At 39.6% G+C, this 26,537-nt stretch overlaps 1 protein-coding gene across 2 annotated transcripts in view; it reads right to left on the bottom strand.

The window, feature by feature from the left end:
• RELN (reelin) overlaps window positions 1–26,537 on the bottom strand; it is a 296,224-nt gene that overhangs the window by 230,309 nt on the left and 39,378 nt on the right. For both annotated transcript variants that reach the window (XM_074827840.1, XM_074827841.1), the window contains exon 2: window positions 14,952–15,062. In XM_074827840.1, coding sequence (XP_074683941.1) covers window positions 14,952–15,062 — 111 coding nt within the window. The remainder of the gene's footprint in view (window positions 1–14,951; window positions 15,063–26,537) is intronic.

The following is a 26,537-nucleotide window of genomic DNA, read 5'->3' as shown; positions in this document are numbered from 1 at the left end:
AAAAGACAATGAAAATAAAGACAAAGCAGGATCTTTTGTTATTTGTGTTAGACTGTGATTCATGAAAGTGAGTGTTAGTTGAATGAGTTTTTAACATGTTTTCTTATATGGGTGGGATTTTTTAAATAACTGGCATTATTTGTTGAAGCCATTTCTATTTCATTTCATTCATTTATAAAGAAATATCTAAGATAAGCACAGAAGGCTCAAAATAAAACATGCCACAAGATTACAATAGGTAGGACTCAAGAATCTGGACCTCTCATAACTGGTCAGCAGATGCCTCTGTTGGAAATTGCAAATGAATTCAGTTCAAAATTCAATGCTTTCTGAGTCATTCACTGGAGACTGGAATTCAGTCTTTAAATACACATGGGAAACCATCAAATGTGAGTCAATAAAACAATGTATGAAAAGCCACTTGTCCTGGTGAGACTCTTCTACACCAGCTTTTGAGAAAGCACTTCAGAGGGTTTGCAATAGCACAAATTCCACAGCCAGCATAAAACCAGATTGTGTTAACAGGAACCTTTCCTCCTTTTTCCTACCCTGTGTCAGCAAGGTGAGATTAAATAGAATTTCACTTAAATAAATGTACTTATTAAATTAAAAAAAAAAATTGCTTCCTATAATTTTTAAACTATGCTTAAAGGAAAACGTAGCTACACTTCAGCTATTCCCAAGGCTGAACTATGAAGTGGTTTCTTACCAAAACCAGACAATACCCTGAGTCTCTGAAGGAGAAAAGCCAGGGTGGGACTTGGCTCCAGACGGAGACAATGTAGACGTGCCTGCATGTGAGCAAGGAGTCTCGACTCCTCACAGACAGTGGAGGTCTGATGAGCCCAGGCCGTGGGACATGTGTCTGCCTTAGGACACTAATTCCCTACATGTCACTAGCTGTATCAACTGCACAGTGATGTCTGATGACACCTGAGATGCTTGAGGCATCCAGAAGATACAAGACTTGATGGAGTTTCATGTTCTCCTCTGGCAGGTGCTGGAGGCTGGGTGATGGCATAGGGAACCTCAACTTGCTGCAGATGTCTGAGTACGGATGGTTGAATCTGACCCTAGACTGAGCATAAGAGGGCTGCAGTGCATATTCCTGCTCTAAGAGGTGTGAATGCACATCCTGGCCCAGATTACATTTTTAAATCTCTTTAGGGTAACATTTTTGTTTGGGACTTCAATTAGGGAGTACCCACCTTCCTAAAAACAAGGATGGAAGGGAAGAGATCATAAATTCATATAAGCCCCAACATTTTCTTCTGCAAATATTTTATCTCAGAAAACAAAATTCTGTATTTCCTTCTCTAGTCTAAAAATCTGTATTTCAATGATTGCTTCACACTCAAAAAAATCTAAGCTGGAACTATACCAAAATTCCCTAAGTCATTTTTCATAAATACACAATTTAAATCTCCATATTTGACTGACAAATGTTGATGTTGTAAAGCTCAGTCACAGAAAAGCCAAAGAAAATTAACCAGTTGTAAGCTGACCTTACCTTGTCTTTGGGGAAGGAATAGGAAGGGCTCTTACTGGAGAGTCAGAGTTTTGTTATCATTTTACTTAAAGGACAAACACCATAGTCCATTTCTTCTGGCTGGTTTGTAAATTGATATTTTGGATATTAATTGAAGTAAATTTATCAGATGGAATTCCTCTGCTATGGGACAGAGATACTATGTCACTGACTTCTCTATATTAAACTTTTAATATTCTCATAACCTACTCAAAGCAGACAGCTTTTTTCCCCATGGACTATTGTGCACTTCTAACAAACTGTAAACATCTCTTATGATGACTGTTAACATCTTAAAAGCTAGTTTTCTAAGGAACATCCCAATCAATTACATTTAAAATGCTTCATATGCTATTAAATCAAAATGTAAAAAGTGTTCTATTTACAAAGTCCCTCAAGCTCTATGAGTCAATCTGTCTCTCTCTCTCACCCCTATGAGTTCACTGAATCTAGCTTTTTTCCATGTGAAGTGACTGAAACTTCTTCCTTGAGCATATTTACGTAACCACAAACTTACAAAGCTCCAGGAACAGTCCAGTTTAACCCTATTGCTTCAGCAGTTAATCAGCTCACCAACGCACTGCTCCTTTTGCCTTGAAGAACAACATTTCTTGAACACCTTCTATCCTCCCTACCAAGCACAGCTACATCTCCCTTCACACTTGTTTTTTCCCCACAAAATTGTCCCCCCCAACAATTAATATGACTGATACCATACTGTAATAGTGTGTAGTCATCCTTACAGTGTTTGCATTCCCCGTGTTTTATACGTTTTATAGTCTTACAGTGTTTCATCAAATAAAGAAGAAAATGTGATCCATAACTTTTTGTGTTGAGATCCATAGCTGAGCTACTCACCTTGGTTCCTTATGAAATCAGCATGAAGAAATCAGTAGTTTCAGGAGACAAGTCATCTGATTACTTCAGATGGCTACTGCAGGGTAAGATGCCCTGTGTCCCCCAAAGCACTGGTGTCTCTCCCCAGAGCAGGAAGGAAGCCCAGGGGAACCAGCTCAGCTGCTTACCACAACCATCTGCCATAACTGAATATGACAGACATCTTTCAAAATTCCTCTGGATGAACAACAACTAGTGTCAGAAAACTACATCTTCAGAAGTACTTTGCACTTCAGTAACAGCCTTTGGAAAACAGGGCACCTGAAGGCACATCTGTGTGTGAATACCTCAGCCAGCCAGCCAAGTTCCCCATGTCATACACAGCAAAAATAAAGTACCTAATGAAAAGATCCTCAGGCTGAGGAGATCCATCTAGGAGTAAAACACAGAAGAAAACCCTAAATGTTCCCCATTCTAAAAATGTGAAAAATTCAGTAACTAAATTCCTCAGAAATATTTCTCAGCATAGAAAATGTTGTTGAATTTTACATATCCTCCTCAGCATATTTCAGTGGAGAACAAATAAACATTTATTTGTTCCGTGCTGAGCAAAAAGTCCTTTAGATTATCACACATATTTGATAAATTCTTCAGAACAAATTTGAATTCTGTATTCATGCAAAATCTTTAGCCAAATTTCAATTAGAAACAAGCATACATCTCTTTGATAGTCTCAGGGAAAACTGCAGCTAAAGCACATCCAAGTTTATTTTGGTTGAACTCTTTGAAAATTATGACTGAAGATTTTTTTAAAGAGTTCATTATATCTTTGCCCTCCTTAAGCAAAGGTTATCACAAAGCTGCCTGTTTTAGTGAATTATGACTACTGGGTGGTCACCAGTGTCTGTGATATTACTTATTACATGTTCAGTGACAAATTTAAGTAGGTAGTTAACAAGGAGAAATCTCTACCAAGACCTTTATTATGGAATCCAAAAATAGTAAAGTTTCATTTACAGGGAGAAAATAACGAGCTCAATGTATATATGTGCTGAGCAAGCAGATGGAATATTTCAACAAATTTGCTGTCCACATCAAAATTAAAAATTTATGCTTAATCTTTCTAAATATTAAGACTTATGGCATAAAACAGCTCTTAATTTTTTTTTAATCTAGACTTCATTAATGTTCATATTCTTAATCTTAACAGCTAATGCTGTCAGCATTTATTGATTCAGCCTTCTAATAATTACATCATCTTTCCAGCATGGCAGAGAATGTCAAGGTGACTGTGATGTCATCTGACTGGAGTATGACTCTAATGTCACAAAATATTTGTGTCAGTTGTTTATCCAGAAAGAGACATATAGTAAATCTCATAGCGTTAGAGGAGCAAAATACTGACTTTTATTAATAATCTGCTATGTAAAATATTTCATCGTTTTCTGTAACGCTGCCAAAATAGCGTTGTCAAGTAATTATTTAAATAGTTTTATTTAAATAAACTAGAACTCAATGAGAGTGCTTTGACCAACATCACATCTTCCCAAAACACCACGAGGTCTTTCAACATGCAGCTATTTAATTTGATGTTATCCGAAAAAAGCATTCTCACACAGCTGCAAAGCATCTTTACTTCCCGAAAATGAGGTTGGATATTGTCCTTGTGTATCTCATGGATTTCTTTTGAAGGTTTGTTTCCTTCAAGCATTGAACCAGCTCAAGCTAAGGCTTATGAACAGACAATTGCTTTGGTTACAAACTGCACTGATTTTAATAATTGCATTATTTTTCCTAAGGGTTGAAATGAGACAAGAAGTATAATGATTCATTTCATAAATGTCAAGAAATCCTGGTTAAGGTTTTTAATATCTTGAAGTTATAGTTTTGAACTAAAAGGCATACTTTTCTTTTGTCAGAAGCAAAAGTCAGTGTTCACATGACAGTAGGTCCAGTAGGTCACCAAAAATTAATTAAACTCAAGCAGTAGATAAACTAATAAAATATGAACACATATATTTTGTTAAATTAAAAATCATCATTCTTTCTCCTTCTCTTTCAAGAACTTTATAAAGTAAGGTGCAACATCATGCCTGGACTGACGTGATCACCCTTGAATAACAGATTTCATTCAGTAATAAAATCCAGCAAAGCAGAACTGAGATACAACCCTACCCCAAGGAGTAAGGACTTCGTGTGAAGGACTGCACTTTTTCTTCCTGGGGATTTTGTAGCAGGGATGACTGAAATGAAGTCACTTTAGCCCGACCGACTCAGGCTCTTGCGAGGTGATGCTCACCTATGAGCAAGTACCTTTTAGTAACTTCACAATTTTCGCTTCACACTAACTTCAATTTCTAACCTCAGCAATGTACTGTAATCAGTAAACACCTCTTTTTTGCCATGACACAAGCTGTGAGCATGACCTTGTCCCATGCAAAGGCATAATCCCTTCTTCTCGCCACCTACCAACACTGCCAGTGATAGCTGAGTGGGAGAAGCGCAGAGGGTCTCTGCCCTTCCCTCTGTGCACCGAGAGCACAGGAGTCAGCCCTGCTCCCACCACGCCGCACAGCAGCACGGGCTTGGTAACCACCTTCTCTAGTTCACATATTTCAGCATCTGATAAAGATGCAACCATACCAATTATTCCCTACAAACAGCAATTCACTTTCATCAGTATATTCTTGAAAACTGGATTATTCATTTTAGAAGACCTGGAGCAGATTTTTCTTGTGAACCATCTCTGAAAACATACAAATGCTCATCAGTCACAACACTGACAACAGACAAGCAAACAGTGAAATCAGCTGGTAGGACAGGTGATGACCGGGATCTTAGCAGAGGGCTCTTGAGCTCCATTTTCCTGTAAGTCTGATTTTTCACCACATATAATCAACTCCACTTTGAAATACAACAAATTGGCAGATATGGGGGAAGCAGTCTGATCACAACATTTGTTTGTCATAATATGCCAGAAATTAGTTTACAAACTTGTCTTCGAAATTACAATAATAACCATTTCCCAATATCATTCCACATTTGCAAGAGGCTTCAATGCATCTTAATTGATGAAGTCCAAGAGCCCACTAATTTCAGCTTGAATATGCCATCGCATCCTGACAAACACAAAATGCAGGGAAAATAATAGGCCTGGCACAACGGGAAAGTTGGGGAGAGAGGGTTCTGACTGACTGTCGCAGCACAACACATGACAATCAGGCATCACAGAAACAGGCACGGGACAAGAAGCGACGCAGGCAGGCACACTGGCAGTGTGAAGTTCATGCAGCCATGGGAACATTTGCTTAATATATTCTTGAGGCATACACACACAGAATGTAATTTTAAGATGGCCCTAAATTTCTAGATGATGGCCTTTTTTCCCCTACTTCATTAAAGATACCTCTCTGTTACTACGAATTACCATGCAGCTTCAGCCTGTCAATCCAACTGAATGTAGCTCTCAAACCATAATGACAACATCTTTTAGAGGGGAAAGTATTTTGTTATTGTTGCTGCAATCAATGAAGGCTTAATTCATTTTTCCTTGACTTTTATGCACTATTATCCATACTATAATAACAGTCATGAACAGTTAAAGATCAGGTTTTATTGTGCCAGCATATTTGTACAGAATAATAAAGAAGAAAATCCTTGCTTTGGAAATCATGCTCTAACAGGTGAACAAATAAGACAAATGCTATTGTTAAGAAAATAATAATAATAAAAGAGAATTGAGTCATACATTGGCATTTTTCTAATTGATGCCAAGCAGGAGTGATTTACCCATAAAAACTGGAGAAGATGGATTTTAAGGCAAGATTTCAGTGGGAACAAGCAGCTCAGCAAACCTTCAGGCATTCCCAAGCACAGAGGCCACTGTGAAGAATTAGAGGTACATGGCCCACTTCTTGGATACTCCCTTTAGCGCCTCCTGGGGTAGAAGAGTGGGAAGTTCAAGGCCTCAGACTCTGCAACTATTTTAATTGCTAATCTATGATGCAAGAAAATGGCCAGACCAACCCATGTATCTGGTTGCCCTGCATGTCCTTCTCTTCAAACTATCTTTTGCTTGCCTTGTTTTTACTGAATTCAGTGCTGTATAAGAGAATTTGAGTGAATCTAGTACATCAGATTCTAGCAGTTATGTTGGAGTTTTCACCTGTCTTGATCACAGCAGAATTTAGGTAGAAGATGTCAACATCTCTGCACCAGGTCACCTGAAAACTTATAAAGGAGCCCAGGAAACTTAGTATTTCTGGGGTTACTCTTGAGAGTAGGCAAGTCAATTCAATCTCCAAGATTCAGAGTCTTGAGGTGTACCTACACTGGGGTTTAGGTGTGTTTTAATTGTCGGAAAAATAGTGCAGAGTCCTTAATGAGTGAGTTAGGTACTGTACTCTGCATGGAACTGTGCCTCAGTGCAGGGATGGAGGAGCCCTGGGGAAGACACAGGTTGATGTGATGCCTCAGGAAGCCCCAGACTACCAAGAGGTGGACAGGACAGCTGGGCCCTACCCTTGTACCATGCCCTAAAGCTCTAAAAACTGTTCACTTGCACCAACTTTTCCTACATGGTCACTACTGAAGTCCACCTCATTTTCCAGGTGCCAAGTTTGACATGCAGGGACTGATATATGGAAGGGCTGAGCACGCTCAACCCACACGGGAATTAACGGGAGCTTTTCAACATACAAACTCCTATGCAGTGCTCAGCATCTCCAAAAGTCAGCTCATAGCCATCTTAAAGTGGGTACTAAACTCACAGGATACCTTTAATCTTAATAATTGGTTTTAATTTACTGTTGGTAAAATGGAAATAATGCCACAAGCCCCGCTGTGTATGTTTTTTACAAAAAATAAATATTTGGAATATGTTGGTTAACAGCATTCAAAAGTGCACCAGTTGAACACGGTATTTCAAATTAGAATGAAAAAAAGGAGTGAGGAACAAATACATATGTGTATATATGTGGGGTTGTGTGTATATATTTATATAAACACTATTTTCCATTATTAAAAGGACCTACAATTTGCACACTTCAAAAAGCATTACTAATTACTTTCAATAAGTATTAGTATAGACAAAAATCACCAACCTGTCACAATGACTGTTTTAACATCTTAATATTTTTAATGAAATCCATACCTTATTGGGATCAGAGTCTTCTCAGAGGTATGAGGTAGCAAAAAACCTGTTCTGATCACTTAAACTTTTACATCAGTTTTTTACTGTATGCATTTTATTAAAAATTAAAATGCAATTAAAAATTCACATTAAAATTCAGTGATGCTCTAACTTTTCCCCATACCATTTTCTGGCCACTCAAGGGAGAAAAACAGATGTATATAAGATCTGGAAAAACATCACTACTGAATAAATGTACTTGCTAAATTGGATCAAAATTGGCCCCAACACTTCAATTCACACTCTGGTTTTTCTATGTAAAACCATCTCCAAAGGCATTTTCTTGTTTAAGAACTCCAGGGGCCCCTTTATAAGCACTGCCACACTGGAAAATGGTTCTCTCCATCTCTCATTTCATCCGCAAAGCATTAAGTGTTGCCTATGGCATTAAACACCTACCTGCACCCACTACTCAAAGCTAGCAAATACCAGCAATGTTGCATGTGCCACACTTCTACATAGGTTCATTCTCCTTTTCAGCCTTGACCACACAGATACTAGCTGAAGCTACAGGTATATTTGAAAGGTTAAAAGCTTGAGTTACTTTACTGTCATCTACGTAACGCTCCAAAGACATTTGAAATAAATTATGGAGCAGACACCATCACTCACTTTTATGAATGCTAAACTTAGGGCTTCTCAGCGGATTAGGCAAAATCGGATTTTAATGTCCAAGAGCTTCTGCTGCTGTGGCAGGAGGTTAGGGTAAACCGGACAAGTGCAAGAGTATGTGCAGAAATGGGTGAAAGCATTCAGGGTGATGGGACTGGGTCAAACTAGACTCCAGCTAGGCCAGTTTAAGTATTTTCTGTTTAGGCTCCCTGTCTATCTATCTTGTTCCTCCAACCTTGGGGCATTGCTGTTTGCCTTATACAGTTACGTGTGGGGAATTTTCCTCCTCAGCAGATAAAATACTTGGGGACACAGTTCCTTGTCAGGTGAGCATGGGCAATAACTGCCTATGCCATGATAATGAATATGTGTTGTGTTAATAAAGCTGAAACCCTTTTCATAAGGCACACGTGATAGTCAACCACTTGTAGAAATGGTCAACTTTTGCCCATAGAGACATTTAAGTAGTAATTAAACATTGTGACACACAAACTTTGAAAGCTTTATCATCATTATGGTTTCATTACATACCATTTGCAGGGGGAATATCTTAAAACTAAACTCAGATGTAAACTTTCTTGACCAATGTCAGTTTGGCACCAACTCACTATTTAATTGACTGTTAACAAATTCTCCAAGATATGACTGCTGTACAGATATTTTATCTTCCTGTTAATTGGTAATTATGCATTGGCAGGAAAAACAGTGTTTCTTTCCAATTATTCCAGAACTCCGTGATTATTTAAACTTTGCTAATTAGCAGCAGAGGGCTGGTACATCTTCTGGGCAAATTGTATTTGATAATCCCTATTAAAATATACATGGCAGTAGTTGACTTGTAACAAACAAAAAAAAAAAAAAAAAGAAGTGGCAGTTCAAAGGGTATTAGATACAGCACAAGGCAAATGGGGGCCTATTAAAACTTCCCCAACTGTTCTAATGAGAATGCCGAGGGTCATTTCTTCCTAGTTTACCATCTGTTTGGTTTCTGGCAAATATCTCCGGTGTGAAGGGAGGGTCCTGGAGCCCATTTTGCTTGTCACAAAGTAAAGCAGGGATCTACAGCAATTTCAGTAAGTTACAAAACTTCACTTCAAGAGCAGTAGCATGTACATAGCTGAAAACTTTTTAAGATCTGGCATTTACTGATTATTCCTTACTTTTTAAAGCTGTGAACAAGCATGGAGAGGCAAAGACTGAGCAGAGGGGATCAATTTTATAGGCTCACCTAACAAGAAAAATCCAACAGTTGGCCTTTTTCCATCTCACAATGTTAGTGGGGGATATTTTCCTTTATCTGTCAAAATCTGAAAGCAAAACATTGCCCCAGAACTATCAGTGTTTGCGCATAAACTGATGCCAAGAAAGAAGCCTCTGAAGGCTCAAAACCACGTGCCCCATCCTGGAGCAGAGGGAGCCTTGGATGCTTCCAATGCACAGTACGGACTGATGCACTGGCAGACCTGGAGAGCATGACCAGAGTGTTTTCTGTGGTATCCCCTTGGAGATGACGCTGTGGGTGCCCTTAATCTACCAAGGCCAAGGCACCCTCTTTGCCCTTCTCCTTCTGGAGATGAAACCAGCAGCATCATCAATGACATCCACCTATGGTGGATGCTTATGACCTGTGAGCCAAAGGGGGATACAGGACCAGGAAAATACTTTTATCCTTCTCCCAAATTCCCAACTCATACAGAGCCAGATCAAAATGACCATTCCTCTACAAATTGAAAGGGGTTTTTGGTTTTGGTTTGCTATGCAAACATGTATGTAACCAAAATACCAAGCAGAGGATTATGTGAAGGCTGCCTTAATCCTGTCAAAAGGCAATAGAATAATTTAAAAAGAAAAGAGTACAAGATAAAAATGTAATGCCAAGTAAATTATTTCTGCTGATTGCTCTTCACAGGATTTCTTCTAGGAAATTTATTAGTCTCCCTATTTTAAGGAATATATGTAACTATTCAAATATTTTTTTAAATCCTAAAGACTTAATGTATTGTTTACAGTAGGTGTGATCACCTTCATGGTATAGAAATAAATAATTGCAAAAGGGGAAAGATTGCAAGATGATCATTCATATTCTATTTTTTGTTTTCTAGCAGATGCAATTCCCCTGTTTAGGCACTAAAATATTTCTCTCATAGCACATTATAAAGTAGCCCGCAGATTTAAACAAAACCTAAAATTCACCAGCAGTTTATGACCTCACAGTAGAAAGGAGACATCCACTTTAAAAGATGGTAAATTACAAGTTGTATAAACCTGCACAGAAAATAAACCAAAAACTTTCTGTTAGCCAGTTATGCCTATGGCAACACTATCAGTGTAATGAGAGCTTTGAATCCACTGTCTCTACCATAACAGAGCGTATGGACTTTCAAAAGGACCTTTTCGATTTAGGTTGAAAGGTGCATGCACAAATATTATCATGAAATTACTTGTTTATTCTGCATTTAGTAAAAGGTAAACGTCTGTGTAGTAATTATGATTTTGTATAAAATTAGGTTTTGGGGGGTTAACTATACAGGCTTACATTTTCCACCATAGTTTGTAAGAAACTAATTTCACCAAACTAAAATTTTTAATAATTTGTCATGTGTGCATGATGTGAAAATCTACCAGGGAGTCAGAAAGCTTTGGGAAGAACCCAAGTACATGAAGATGCAGTGTGACTGGCAGGTCAAAGGCAAGCTTTGATGTGCGCAGCCCAGCACATCTGTCTGCTCAACCAGCCTGTCAGCCAGGAAGATCCTGTGTAATGAGACAGATTCAGGTCCTCAGCACACAGTGCTCCTTATCGCTGCTGAGGGATTATGCTCTAATCGTCTCCTTTAATTGTAAAAGTGATACTGCATTCCTTGCTTTCCAACGCACATGGCTTTGGAGGAGCTGAGCTGTATTTTCATACTTATCCCAGGTTACAGACCAGTACCCCTACCACCCACCAAACCCATTTAACATTAATCTCATTTGCAAACAATCATTCCTATCAAACCCACCACTGCATTTGTAGCTTTCTAACATGTTTTTCAGTATTCCTGTCTCCCACCTTCCTCTTATCTATTTGGAATAAGTCAAGCAGTGAGAGCGCCTAAGTGACTGTATGGACATCCTGGCTGTATGGGAGGGTAGGTGGGCTGATAAACCCCAGAGCACGGCCAGCAGGTGACCCAAGCTGTCAAAAAAAGGCCAAACACCAGCAAGGACCCTCCAAGTCAAAAGCAGAAGAAGGGAAGAACACTGAGGGATGGAGAGATCCCACAGGAGTTCAAGATATTTTTCCAGAGACAGACAAGATGTGAATGACAGTGAGTAGTATCAGTATGGCTTGAGAAAGGGAGAGATAAGAGCAGGATTTCTCTTCAGCCTTCAGCAGGCAATGCTGAAGGACATGGAAATGATCCCAGGTACACACCACACTGAACAGAAAAGGAGAATGGAAATGATACAGGAGAGATGCAACTTCGGGTATCTGTTGTATCAAGGGTTCTAACGAAGAAAGAAGCACTACTCTTAAAAGCTAGATTTAAGGGTCATTTCTTTGCTAAAGCATCCTCACAGTTTGGTTAATGAAGTTTCAAGTACACATTTATGTTTTATCCCAGTTCTAATTTTACCTTTAGAGTTTTAGTTTTACCTTAATCTGAACCTAGATAATGGTTCAGCTTGGGACAAAAGATTAATATTTATGACTATTATTAAGTTTTATCCCCAAAAGCTCACACATTTCTCCCTAAAAGAGTTGTTAGAAGGCTTCCCAAATAAAAATTTCAGCAAGTTTCATGTCAGTGTAATCCCACAGAGGAAAACAGGAGCTATTTCTTTGGCTACGCAATGTATGCTGAAAAAGAAAGAAAAGATAACCCTTAGAATTAACTCTGTTAGCAGTAACGTATTTTATCTTTTTTCTTCAAAGCTTCTTGACACGGTTAACTAACTGTGATAACTGACAATGATTGTGTCTGCATAAAGTGACTTCCTAAATTGGGTAATTAAAAGATAATTGTAGCCACAGTATGGTAACTTGTGACACAAAAGACAAATATATGTATGTTGGGAAGACTTCATACTGTCAGGGCAGACTGGGAGATTAGGATAATCTAGCGTGACCTCCTGTGTAACACAGACAAGAGCGTTTCAATGGTAATATTGCTAGGAAGAAAAAAATATTCTTCCCTGCTCTGTATGCAACCACTATCAACCCAATTTCAGAATATTGTTATCTTCAGGTTTTAACGGCCCAGTTTCAGCCCCCCCATTTAATCTATGATAAACCACGTAAATCTTTGAATTAAGGTCTCTGAACCTGACATAGTCCCCAACATTTTTTAAAAAATCATTTCCAGCAAGCTAAATCTAACCTGAACATCATGACCACTTGCTGGAAAGGAGGAGCATCTTTGCTAACTGCAAATGATGACACAACAGATGGATCCAGGGTTTCTGGAGAAAGCACTTTATGTTTCTTCAGAAAACAAAACAATGTCATTCCCACCTACTATTTTATTAAACAATATATTAAATACTGTGGATACTCTCTTTTTATACTACAGATAGTAGAATTTAAAATATTGTTAAATTTTTAAACTACTTAATTGTTTTAAAAAGCTTATCATTCACATGTTAAATTCTTTTTGGAACAGGCCAGCCTTCTCATCTCCCACTGCAGTGTACAGAAAGGAAAAGTTTATGTAGTTCTCAGTCCTGCGAGCCATCAGTACATCATGGATTGAACATTCATATAAAGTTAATTTCAAAAACCATTGACATTTTTTCTTCACTTTTTACTGTGACAGCAAAGACACTGCACAAGAGCATCAGCTCCTTTGAAACATTCAGACTGGTTTTTTTTCAATATAAGTACAAGTTTAGGAGCTAGCAAAGAAAAACAGTAAAATGAGATTTTTATTTAAAATGTTGCATAACTAACAATGGCAACACAACTGACCCTACAGTTTGCCTGCAGAATGTCCAAAAGAAAGGTCAAAGATGGCAGTAGTTTTTCTCCGAAATGGATGAAGGCATGTTTGAGACAGAGCAGCAAGACATCCCCTGAGCACGATGTTTGAAAATTTGTATTGACGAGCAAAATGAGGTGCTCCAGCCACGCATGACTGCTTTTGCAGCTCTTTGGCTTTTATATTTTCCCAGCTTGTTGGTTATCTCACCAGTGACCAAATGGTCAAAGTAACACATCAAGAGCCAGAAAATTACCTTCTGCAAGTTAAAAAAGGCCATGTCTTTTTTCCTGTCACACATCACGTGTTACTTTGACATCTGTCTCAGTGAGACACCCACTGTAACAGCCCTGTTCTACAGATGAAGATAAAAATTTAGGAAAAAATACAGATGTACTTTGTAAATGCCAAAGCTATTTAGGTTCTTAAAATTTTGCTTAATTTCCATTCTTAAACATTTACCTGTAATTAAACATGACCTGTATATCTTGCGCAGCGAGTTTGCCATACAGGGCCATGATCTCCCCAGTGACATGTTACAAACACCTATTTTATAGCAAGAAAATAGCTTGCCAGTAACTCGATCATGACAAAAATTTCACATTGTTAAGTGCTTTCCATCTCACTTACTCCAACAGATCCTGTTCATCTTGTAAAGAGTACAGTCGGAAAGCAGAAACAGCAGTACTACTTCTTCCAGAAAAGTGTATCTTTCAGTGCATTTTGCATAAGACATTAAATACCTGTGGCACCTGTGCTCTTCCCTTTAAAAGGCCGAGGAAAAGGTTTGAAGTTGATTGGTGGTGTTATTCACAGAGGCAAAGTCCTTCTCAAATTCCTCAATACAGTTTTAAATAATGTGCTACTTAGGGAGCATTCTTTCATTTACAAGCCAACGTATCTGCTGTATGACACTCATATGTCCAGGCCACTCGTGTTTCACATGCATTATAACAGAGATAATTACCACGAAAGATTATTATGAAGAAAGTAATGAATTTTAACCCTAACAGACAAATGAACATTTAAACACGCTACTGCAAGTGCAGCGCAGTTGATGTCCCACATGACTGGTACCTATTTTTGTACCTTCACCCCAGATTGCTTGTTAGGGGTCACTGAGTTCCTCCACTTGGAGGAACACAATACTTACAATTATTTGTAAGAATACAAAAAATGCTACCAAATAACAAACTGCAGAAGGTACAGCTGTAAATTACTTGCACAAATTTAGAACAGATTTTTCAAAAGCACTTGTCCTTAGCACAGCTGGCCTGGCTGCTACTGCTGAATGCTACAGCAGCACTTGAAACATATAATAATTCTGCAAAACCTGTCCTACCCCTTTTACTACAATTCTGGGTTTTGTACATGGAAAATAATTGGTTATATAAAATACTTTAACCAGCATTCTAGTTTCAAGGAAGATGCTATTGTTAAGTGAATGGAAAAAGTAGGTTGACATAAGCTCAGCGGAATCAGTTTTTCAGCCCAAGAACGCTTTGGGCTAAGTGTTTTAGTTTATACAAAATGCCACACCATTTACAAATGGCTATTTTAACCATTTAGCTGTTGAGGCTTTTCTGTCTTAAAATTCATGTAATTTGGTATACCAGTACCAGGGCTGACCAAAGACGAAGAAAGCGGAGGAAGAAATAAAAGCTGTCTAAAAAACTACCACTGCCTTACCTCATTGACTCCCACTGACTTCTGTGTATTGTTGATTACTCAGTCTAAATTAACCTGTTGCAGTAATTGTGTGGTTATTGCTGTCTTTTGTACTCCCCTGGGTTGCAGAATGTGAGTTACACACTGGACTTACCAAATCCAAAAGCACTGGAACCACCAACGCTCTGGGAAGCCTGAACACTTGTAGAGGTGTAGAGTCCAGTTACCAGTAAGCCATCAAAGAAGGTGCTTGTTGAAATAGTCACTGAAATGAGAGAAATAAGATACATATAATTATTTGTAAGCAGTACTTAAGATCTTGTACACATTCGGTGAGCAGATTCTTGCCCTTGAATGAGATCCCATCATTCAGTACAGTGAACTCATCTGAATTCCCCCAATACTTATGGCATTTCAATGACTTTAAATTGGCTTTCCCATGTAATTTGCCCAAATAACTTGTTCAGCATTCAAGCCAAGTTTCAATATGCTCCTGTACAACTTCCTCAGGGTTTACTTGAAGCAAATTGACTGTTTTAGAGGTAAACGACTGGCATTTATTGCTGTTTGACTTGGCGTCTATTCCTAAATGAATCATAAATTCCATACCCGTAATCATCTGCAGCAGAAACCAGACACAAATTGAGCATTACAACAGAATCTGAAATGAACATCAAAAGGGTGGTCATGGCCATCGCTGCTTGGGAAGTTGCCTTTGCTAGAAGCACAAAACTATACTATATACCTATATATTAAATGTGCAATGAGTTAGTAAAACATAGCATTGGAATATATGGTTTGTAAGTAATTGTCAAGACAACAGAATATAGTAAAAGCAATGAAATAACCAGGATTATGGTGCTGTTCTTTCTGAACCTAAGTAGGGTGCTAAATTATGCTTATCATGCATATTATATACACTTAAGTTATATGGGCATCTAGGTCATTACAGATTATGTGTATTTAAATAACTCATTAATGTATTTTTAAGAGATTCTTAGGTATTACCAGTAAAGTAATCATCCAAATAGCATGTGCAAGTAACACTGGAATCTATATATTCTTTTTTAGAACTGACAAATCTTGCAATATTTATTTACTTTTTGTAAACACTAATTCTCACATTTTTACTTTGGTATCTTTCAGACTGTATTATTGTATACTTAACATCAGTTTCACAGTTCTAGCTTGGAAACACTTAATTTATTAAGTGATAGGTTGTTCCTATTATATAAATGCAATATCCTCTATGGCCAGAATGATGTCTGTAATCCTACAGCAGCACGCAACCTTCTTTGCTTCATAATAATCTCCTGTCCAAATATTCTAACATTAGGTTGCATACCTCTGAATTGAAAATCAGAACTAGGAAATTTTACAAAAAATGAATTAATTAGCTTAACAATGAGGCAAATTTTCTTCTCTTTCTCTCCTCAACTGTGTCTAATATCATCCTTTTCTACATCTAATCTCTTTTTTTTTTTCCAATCTTTACCCATCTTTATTTAAATGTGGATAAACTGCATTGCAAATCTACAGCCTATCATATAGGATTTTTTCTTTTTTTAAACTGCATTACAAAGGGCAAAGAACCTGCAAGTAGGTCCACACAAAAAGGTCTCCCTGCTGAAGAGCAGTCTCATGACTTGTAGCCTCGTACACTGAAGATGCATCACGACCTTATTTACCACACTGGTTCTGCTATCATACTTTAATCCTTTCCCCCGTTTTAACATGCGGAGATCGATGCTTGCTGATAAACTCAATCTCTCCCTACATCATGTTCCACCTCCTCATGTTGCTCCCTCTTGCTGGGAACATCACGAGCCAGTGACTGGCCAGGGAACTGTAGCAAGATACTGTGAGGTGACTGCTAGCACATTCACTGGTGATACACATTCAGCAATGAAACAGTTGGGTTTTTTTAAACCCCAGTGTTTCCTCTGGGGTACACATTCACTTAAACTCACTGTTAAAAATCTAAAGAACATATAAACATTGAGTCTTACTTTGTTCTGAGCAGAGGTGCAATATTTACCATGTTTTATTTATTCTTCAACACTTCATATTTAATTAACTTCCTTTCTTTGATTATTCAACAGTATACCGAATAATTCCTGAATCCAACTTTTCTGCTCCCATTACTCCAAATTTCAGTGTTTCGCAACAGACACTTCCCTGAATGCAGATGCAGGTTCATAGCCATATGCCCAATTTTTAAGAGGAGGCCACTTCTGATATACATGTTAAAAGAACAGCAAAAGAGACTAGATTTTTAAAAAATAAAAGGAGTATTACAGAGAGAAAAAGAAAATCAAACAACCAAACAATGACTTTTTCTTGCATTTGATGATGAAGTGGCGAATAATGCAGAACCTTTTCTTCCCTTTGTGCCTTTAAACCAAGAAAGAGGCAAAACATATGTTGAAAAAATATGCCTATGCGTTATTTTTGACGACTTGGCAAAACAGTCAATGAAAAGCATTGATAGAAGGGCAACGGGCCAGTACTTTGCTGCCATTTTGTTTCCCTGTGGGGAAGCATCTTATTCTTTACCGAATGGGATATAATGCAAAATTCTACTGTGAACAGGTGACCCGTTTCTCTGTGGGAAAGAAGTGATATTTTACAATGCCTGTATTTGATTTTTGGACATATTTGTGTGATTGTCAACCCTCATTTTACATGAGCATGTAATAGGTCAATTTTTATTGTTGAAAAATTTCCAACACAGTATGGGTCCCTCATTAAGCCTCTGGGAAACTGCACAACGCCTCTAGCACATTTTTTAAAAACAGAGCACTAGGCTGTTATTATACACGTGTCATATGTTTCAGAATAATTTCATAGTTCTTCAAGAGGAAAAAAATTAATCATGACAGTCTCAGTGATGACTTTTTTTCTCTACTCAGTGGTGAAATACATCAAATTCCCATAAAATAAAACACACACCATGCCAAGTGTTAATGACCAAGAACAGGAAAGCTGTGCTAATGCACAGCCCAGCAACAGGACCATGATTTTATGTAGGGACTAGGGCTTGTTAATGAGAGCTCTCAGTTTCCTCTTTCAAGAACAACAAGAAGATTCCTCCAAGATCCCCCCCACCAGGCTTTGTTTCTACCTTTACCTGGCTCATGCCATATGTAGCTGATGCCCAATATCTGGTGCTTCAGGAGCAAGGACCGACACCAAGATTCACCTGGACCTTGGAAAACATCTGGAGCAGAACAGCTGCATGGAGCACCCAGGGTTGGGCAGGCAAGGGGGGCTCTGGCACAGCCCCACCACCTGCCCCATGGCTCCCAATGGGCAAAACACCAGTGAGTCTCATCTACAAGTCCAACAGCACTCTGCACCATCTACAACACCCTTCCTTGGGATGAGAATTTGGGTGAGTGAAGAAGTGAGGACCCCTTCCTATCACTGGAGATTGCTTGGCTGGGCAGGGGGAACACCGGACCCTGCCACCCCCACAGAGCAGCACCCTGTGCTAGCCCTCCTGGATGGTGCACTAGGGCAAGCGGGGAGCCCCAGCTTGACTCATCTCACCCCTCACAGCAGGGACAGGAAGGGAGCTTGTGAGAGAGCCTGTGGGAGCAGGTAGACCACGTGCAGATGTTGGTAGGAAGCCCTCAGCTGCCCTGAAATAGCCCAGTAAGAGAGACTAAGAACATCTTCCCAAGAAATACAGGAGGGCTGTGCTGGGAACAACCTACTGATCAGGCAAAAGCACACTGCAAACATTAGAGACAAAGCTGATAACAGCTGCTTTAAAAGTTGCCCAACATTTCTTTCTATTTTCAGTTCCTAAGATCTTTGCCAATTTTTACCCTCTTGGGCCTTTTGGGTTCTTTTTTTTTTTTTTTCCCCCCATGGTAAGTGTCTGCCTCAGACTGATTTAATTATTTAAGGGAGAAGGAATTTCAGTCAAAACACTTCATTCATTTCTGAGATGAGGTTAGAGGAAAATGTTGTGTTGCCCTGGCTGAAAAATTCTAGTGTTCTTCGCTTTCAGCAGCTCTTCCACTCCAAAGTGTGAGAGCTGTCCTCCAAGTTTGGACAAATTATAGTGTGTGTATATATGTATGCAAAAATTTAAAAAAAAAAAAAAAAAAATCAGAGTTCACACATGCTCAACAGACATTTTCATTTTTAGCATCTAAATATTTCTGGAGATTATGTCCTCATTTAGCACTCTTAGAGTACTCGCTGACTAATAGAGCTTACTGAAAAAAGTCCGATGAAATATATTTCAGTCCAGCTATACTGCTTTGCTGGAGCATAAGTGCTTTGTGGAGATATCATTTCCGATGTTTTGATCTGGAAGTTTTTCAGTGTTTTAAAGCAGAAAGTCATGTCTGCTGCTTGGAAAGAAAGGGGACAGAAAAAGGGATCTTTATCAAAAGCCTAAGCCTTCTGATGAGAAAACACCAATTCAGCAGAATCTCACTTCTCAAAAAGTTGAAAAATGTGCAAAATTTCACAACTATCAAGTTGCTCCTAAAGTCTGACCAACACCATCCCAAATAACTTAAACTTAGGAGACACAAAAACAGACATGAAGGCAAGACAGCAGTGAGTGTGCTAGGATGGAGATGGTTGTGACACTGGAACCAGTAGAGGGAATAGGGGAAGAGAGACTTTTTGGAGAAAAAAAAAAAAAAAAAAGGAGCAATGGGGAAGAGGGGACCACCACTGGGCAAAGTAGCAGAGAGAAGGTGATGAAAAGGAGGAGATGGGATCTGTAACTGTGGCCTAGAAGCCCTGGTGATGTTCAGCACAGGCTACTCATACAGTGATGGGGGGGAGAAATCAGGTGCAAAACCACCCGTAAAACCCAATGGCAAAGTGTGGGTCAGCCTCACATGCTGGTTGACAGCCACAATGGCAACCTGCTATGCAGCTTTTACTCTACCTTCTGAATCAAGTGAACAGCGTTTGCATAATGGATATGAAGTCTTCCTGTCCATGAATCACATGGATAGGAATACATGGGTTAGGTAGATACTTTATTTTGTAAAAGACTAAGAAATGACTCCATGAAAAAAATCATACCAGGGCTGGGAAATACCGCAAAAGTAGTCTCTGGTGCAGCTTTGCCCTACCCTCCTTTCTGTACAACAGTTGTGGACACAACTGTATTTCTGAGAACAATGAGGCCCCTGGTTCAATTTTCCACCAAAAAAATGTGGACAGCTGCTGACTGCAACTCCCTGCACACGCAGAACATACACGCTTCTGTGCTCACATAGAGTCGCTACAGAGACCTGCTAAGTGAGCACACAGGCTGCCCTCATCCTGCCGATGCCACCCATCTCTGGGGAGCTTTAGGGTGTTATTTCCCTGGGACAGAAGGGATGCAGCAGCCTCTCTCTGGAGACACCTTGCACTTCCCACAACAGGTTTCTGCAAGAGCCCTGGAGTTGGTGCCTCCGGTGGAAGAAGGAACAGCCATGCCTCTGGCGATGCTGGGAACTGACATGCCTTGAGAAGGATGCAGGTCAGTAAGGAGGAGGCTGGCAAAGATGCTGCTGAAACTATACCACAGGCAGAGGTAGCAGCATAACAGGAAAGACAAAGGGGGTTTTGAACTGTAGTTATATTCAGAAATTTCTAAGAAACTCATGCTATTCTTATGAACATCTTTTTCACTGTTTCCAGTGTTACAAGCTACACATACTGTATAGTATTATAGAAATCTATTAATCTGTGTAAGTAATTGCATAAAATTTACCTTATATTCTCTTGAAGGACTGATTTACTCTCTGAAAAGACAGCTGCATTTTGACTGATACTCAAAATACTCAAAGTACAGTCAATGTATCTAAACCATAAAGACCAAAAAACTCCCAGGAAGAGGAAGGAGATCATCTCGGGAGATACCTGCCACTGACAGGTTTCACCAAATTTGGCTGCTCTTTAGCAGGAGCTAAATGTCATTAAGAGGGCTGATATATATAGAAATTCCACAGAATTTGCAGCTGCTGTTGATGACAGTCATGGAGTTAAAAAACTTTAAGGAAAGGGAAAGGACTAGATGTAGACATACAGATATGACATATGAAACAGCATGAGTGGAGCTTTAATAGAGTTCAAGAGAGAATTAATAAAGGCAAAAATCCTTGAAGTCCCGTATACTGTTTATGTGAGTTAAGACACATAGCTGCAGTATAAAACTGCATTTTTGTATACCATGAAGAAAACAGAAAATAATTTTGCTACGTGAATTGGGTTCACCACAGAATGAAGACTTCCCAAAATGAGACTTCCTTGCATCAAAGCAAGGACAGGCATTTTTTTACATTCTTCTCAAGGTCAAAGCCAGTTCCTTATAATACTATAACACTACATCACTGCACACCTGAGCCACGGCTGTAAACATTCCTCTTAGGCAATAAATTACTTACACTGAAGTAATTTTTTTTTTTTTGCTTAACCCCTCAAAAAATATACTGGTCTTTAAGTAATGCAAGTCAGGTGTGCAATGGCACTGTTCAGAGAGGCCTCAGTCCACAGTGCTGTGGTTTTCACAGGAGACTGCAAAGAGAAATGGAGACTAACATCAAACACAGCAAAGACTGTCAACATCACACTGCATTCAGATCCAAGCAGAGCTTGAAACAGCCAGCAGTGGGAATGGAATCTGAAGGCAGTGTACTTGGGACCACCTGAGCTCACATGCTTGCATGTAAACCCTGACTTCCACAGAATCACAGTCATCTAGGTTAGAAAAGACCTTGAAGATCATCTAGTTCAACCATTAACCTAACACTGACCGTTCTCAACTACACCATATCCCTCAGCGCTATGTCGACCTGACTCTTAAACACCTCCTGGGACGGAGACTCCACCACTGCCCTGGGCAGCTCATTCCAACACCTAACAACCCCTTCTGGAAAGAAATACTTCCTAATATCCAGTCTAAACCTTCCCTGGCACAACTTGAGGCCATTACCTCTTGTCCTATCGCTTGTTACTTGGTTAAAGAGACTCATCCCCAGCTCTCTGCAACCTCCTTTCAGGTAGCTGTAGAGGGCGATGAGGTCTCCCCTCAGCCTCCTCTTCTCCAGACTAAACAACCCCAGTTCCCTCAGCCGCTCCTCGTACGACATGTGCTCCAGACCCTGCACCAGCTTCATTGCCCTTCTCTGGACACGCTCGAGTAATTCAATGTCCTTTTTGTAGTGAGGGGCCCAAAACTGAACACAGTCATCGAGGTGCGGCCTCACCAGTGCCGAGTACAGGGGCCAGATCACTTCCCTGTCCCTGCTGGCCACGCTATTTCTGATACAAGCCAGGATGCCGTTGACCTTCTTGGACACCTGGGCACACTGCTGGCTCATGTTCAGCCAGCTATCAGTCAACATCCCCAGGTCCCTCTCTGACTGGCAGCTCTCCAGCCACTCCTCCCCAAGCCTGTAGTGCTGCTGGGGGTTGTTGTGGCCAAAGTGCAGCACCCGGCATTTGGCCTTATTGAAACTCATACAGTTGGCCTTAGCCCAGAGATCCAGCCTGTCCCTTACACAGCTCAAAAGATCAGGAAGAAGAGATGACTCACAACTCCCAGGATTCACCTGGGAGACCAGCACAGAGATACTCTATCCTCTGAATCTCATTTTCTGCTGTCTCATCAGCAAATACTGGTTTTGATTAAACTGTACCCATGCCAATCGTATAGGCACTAGACACACAACATACCAGGAGGATGACAACAGGCACACCAGAGCTAATGCATCTTCTCTAGTCACCACTCCTGAACATCTCTCTGACTAGCATCTGGCAGTGGTCACAACTATTGCCACTCTTGTTTAAAATCACCTGGTACATAGTGTGCTATCACCTCATGCCAGAACTGTCATCTGGTGCTGCACATTCTCCCCACAGCTGAGAGAGGCACCAGCTCATTGCAACAGGCAGAGCAGAGACAGCCCTGCATTAGCACATTCCTATCACATCATGAGGACCGGCAAGAGGTCACCCCACAGTAGGGTCTCACGCTGTCCCCAGCGTCAGCCTCGCCGGCTCAGAGATGGAGCTGGGATGGGGGAACAAACAGCAGCCAGCGAGCGTAAGAGCTCCAGCAGGGGCATGTGCCATGGCTGTCTGCATCTCAGCATCTCTTGGACAACATGACCCGATCAAAAGCCCACAATGGGCTGCTCATGTTCTGAACTTTCCCTCTCTGGCTTTGCTCATAATGGCTTTAAAAGCAGAAGTGAGGTGGTGCTCCCAGAGTGGATTTCTGGACTCATTACCTGCAGTACAAGTAAATTGGGAAGGGTTTGGGCAAAAGATGAATCAACACAGGGAAGGTGTTCTTTGTCCCTTCCCAAGTTGATCCCCTCTTTTGGGCAAAGGTGCTTTTATGCTACCATCATGCAACGCCAAACATGTGACCAAAGTGTAAACCAATCGCAGCATGTAATGTTGTTTTACAGGACACAGACAGTACTAAGCCCAAATCCTTAAAATACCAGACCACCCCTGAAATGTCAACCACAGATTAAATTACTAGTAAGAAGAGAATAAGATCTGAAGCCTTATTTAAAGGTACACTGTTTAGACACCACAGTGATAAGCAATCTATAAATACTCAGGTAGAGTTTTAGAGGTATACATTCAAAATAGTGTGCTGATAAATGTATTTGTAAATTAATAGTGGACTATGCATTGTTGAAAGAATCCAGAAGTTGTATACATTTAATTGCACTCAGAACCTTATTAGTAAAAAAGAAGGAATTTTTAAAACAACGAACATATATGTTGACATCAAACTAACTTTTTACTACTCGCAGAAATACTTTGCCTTTAAAAGAAATCAAAATTCAGGAATTCATAATTATGCATCAATTTCAAATATGAATGCCAGATAGATACCCAAGAACAGTGTGAATCACAGGTGTACACCTCATCCAACAAAAACAAAAGCAGAAAACCCATAGATTATTACTCATACTGGTTTTGATTTTCCCCAGGTAGGTGTGAGAAAACAAAAAAGAAAAACATTTCAGCGTGGTTAAATAAACAGACACGGGTGAGGGACAGCACTCTTCTAACTGAAAGCATTCTCAATTAAGTAATGGCTTTCTAAAGCCCACCGTAAACCACTAAACTCACAACCGCACATCAGTGAACTTTTCTTGAAGGCGGGCTGATGGTGTGTTGAACAGCACCACCTCTAACCTGTGACACCTTCACCAATAACTCCAGTTAACAATAACTCCTGGGAGGAGGGGAGTAAAAATGCACAAGTTTTGAACCTTGCCTTAGACAGCTTAAAATCAGATCTGATATCGCTTTGTGTTATGGTACTAGTTTCTGTGGTTCTGCCCCATGTGCCATCAAATCTTTTTGTCTCCATAGCTTTTCAACTCCTTTCCTAAATTGGTCATGAGCAAGAGAACTAAAAATAGATTGCAGATGTGTGGCAAGATGTCAGTAATACGATATACAGAGACATCATTTGTCACTGATGCAAAGAGGAGCCTATCAGCCTTGTGAAAGAACTATTTGCAGAGACACTACTTATAACATCTTTTTGCAAGTTCATAACAAGACAGTGACAATGACATCACCAACAATATAAGTAGTGTTTATTCTTATATTGCTAAACTACAAAGGATTGGTCACATTTTTTTATAGGTGTGAGATGCTTCAGAATCCACATCTCACTGAAAGTGAAGAGTCCAATGGTTAGACCTGTGAACAGATTCCAGCATATTCCAATATTAGACCCAAGAGACTGACTTCTCACACATCAAAATCCCTAATTTAAATATGTTTCTGACCATACCCAAAGCCACCAGAAACTTGGCTATGTTGAACAGCAACGTGCTTTGTTCCAGCTAGCATCACCAAGCATGCTGGCACAGCCCAGAGACCTGAGAGAGGAGGGATAAGACTGGCTGCTGCCATAGCAGCCTGCTTCCTAAATAACAGATGGGCAATTAAGGCTCTCACCTAGGTAAGATGATTCAAGCCTGGATTTCCCAAGCAAATATCCCAAAATATTTTAAATCCTAGTGTCTGTGTGGCCCAGCCAGTGTCACTGAGCTGCAGGCACTGCATTTTATATGAGAAAAGTGAATACCAGCTGGCACAGAGAGAGACTTGTTCTCTATTCCCATGGTTGGGGCAGCCTCCTTAGAAGGAGGAGATGGAGGTTTCAGTCAGTGTCCCAGTGAATATGTGCTACTGCTATATAAAGCTCCTGAGAACATCATATCTATTTATGTCGCCCTGTTTAGCCTGTAAATCTCACCCTAACATTGATATCTAAAATGAGCCAGATGAATCACACTCGAGAAATGCCTGATTCTCCCCACTGACTATAAAGGGAGCCTAGACTGTAAAGCTCAGCTGTAGATGTCAAGACTGAAGATAGCCAAACTGAGATGAATCCCACCAGAGCCACTCATACAGAGTAACTTAATTATCCAACTCCTATTTAGATGTCCAACTATCGCCCACATCAGAGGGAGCTGAACAGGAATTAAACATCCCAGCACCAAGAGCTCACCCAAGGACATCAGAGACAATGACTATCTTTATCTTCTTTCTTGTGTTATGCCAAATATATCATTAATGCTTAGCAACTTGGTCAGCACTGTTGTAGTACCAAGAAGCTCCAAAGGATATCAGCAAATGTCTGTTACTCCACTTGATAACTCAGAGCCCTGAATGGCATCAGTGAAGTTTAAGCAGTAAAAACAATAATCTGGATATGAAACAAAATCTGTTTCACAAAAATATACATTAGCTATGTCTCTAAAAATGATGTCTAGCAGAAGCCACCAACAGTCAAAATTCAACCCCTGGATTATATTGCATACTATAGCCAAAACAAGAATGATCATCTAAATACTATTTCCTATAATGATTAATGAGGATGGTCATTTATAGTTTTAGTTTAAGAAACACAAACCCAATCATATTATTTATTAAAATGCACCTCTGGGCAACAAACTATTGTTAATATGGGAGTTAATAGCATGACATAACAGCCAGCAACATATACTTTAACAGTATGTACATGATGGCTAGGCTTAAATAATTGTGAAACATATTTTGCCAGTCATTATTTCTCTTATCCAAAGTCCCAGGAGCAGATAGGAAGAGATGATGGTCATTCCTAGACCTCACCACCTACAAAGGGTGTGAAGCAAGCCTGGTTGCTGGCCTATGTTGGAACAGTTTTATGTCCTTATTCAGCAACCACCAATCTCCTTATTAAGTTTCAAATTCAAATTTTGTCATGCTTCTATGAAATGCACCAACATAAGGTTTTTCTTAAAAACAGATTAAATGTTATTGTGATTACCTTTTTGTTACTCTAAGCCTGAGAATATTAACCTCCGTTTTGAAGCCTAACCTTATTTTTCATGCCTTTCAAGTTTATGTGAGGTTGCCTGTTTGATACCCATACATGAAAATTTCATATTGTTGGCTGTGCTCTCAATAAATTATTTAGAAGGTCTGAATATTACTGCAGTGTTCAGATTTTCAGAAGAGTTTAGTAAATCCCTTTATTCTGCTGTCCTCAAAAGACAAACAACTACTCAATACACAACTAACAATAGCATTAAAAAATAAAATGAAGGCTGGCTTGGAAGCAAGCAAGTATAATTGTCTACTGAGAATTTATTATAACTCAGTAATATCTAAAAATTTGCAAGAACTTTTGTTTTAATTTTAGCTAAGAAAGCACGCCAACTAAAACCAGGCTGTTAAACATGTT

Source organism: Strix aluco, chromosome 5 (assembly GCF_031877795.1).
Source record: "Strix aluco isolate bStrAlu1 chromosome 5, bStrAlu1.hap1, whole genome shotgun sequence".
Classification (NCBI taxonomy): domain Eukaryota; kingdom Metazoa; phylum Chordata; class Aves; order Strigiformes; family Strigidae; genus Strix; species Strix aluco.
Note: the sequence above shows the minus strand (reverse complement) of the source record. Positions and strands in the feature narration are given on the sequence as shown.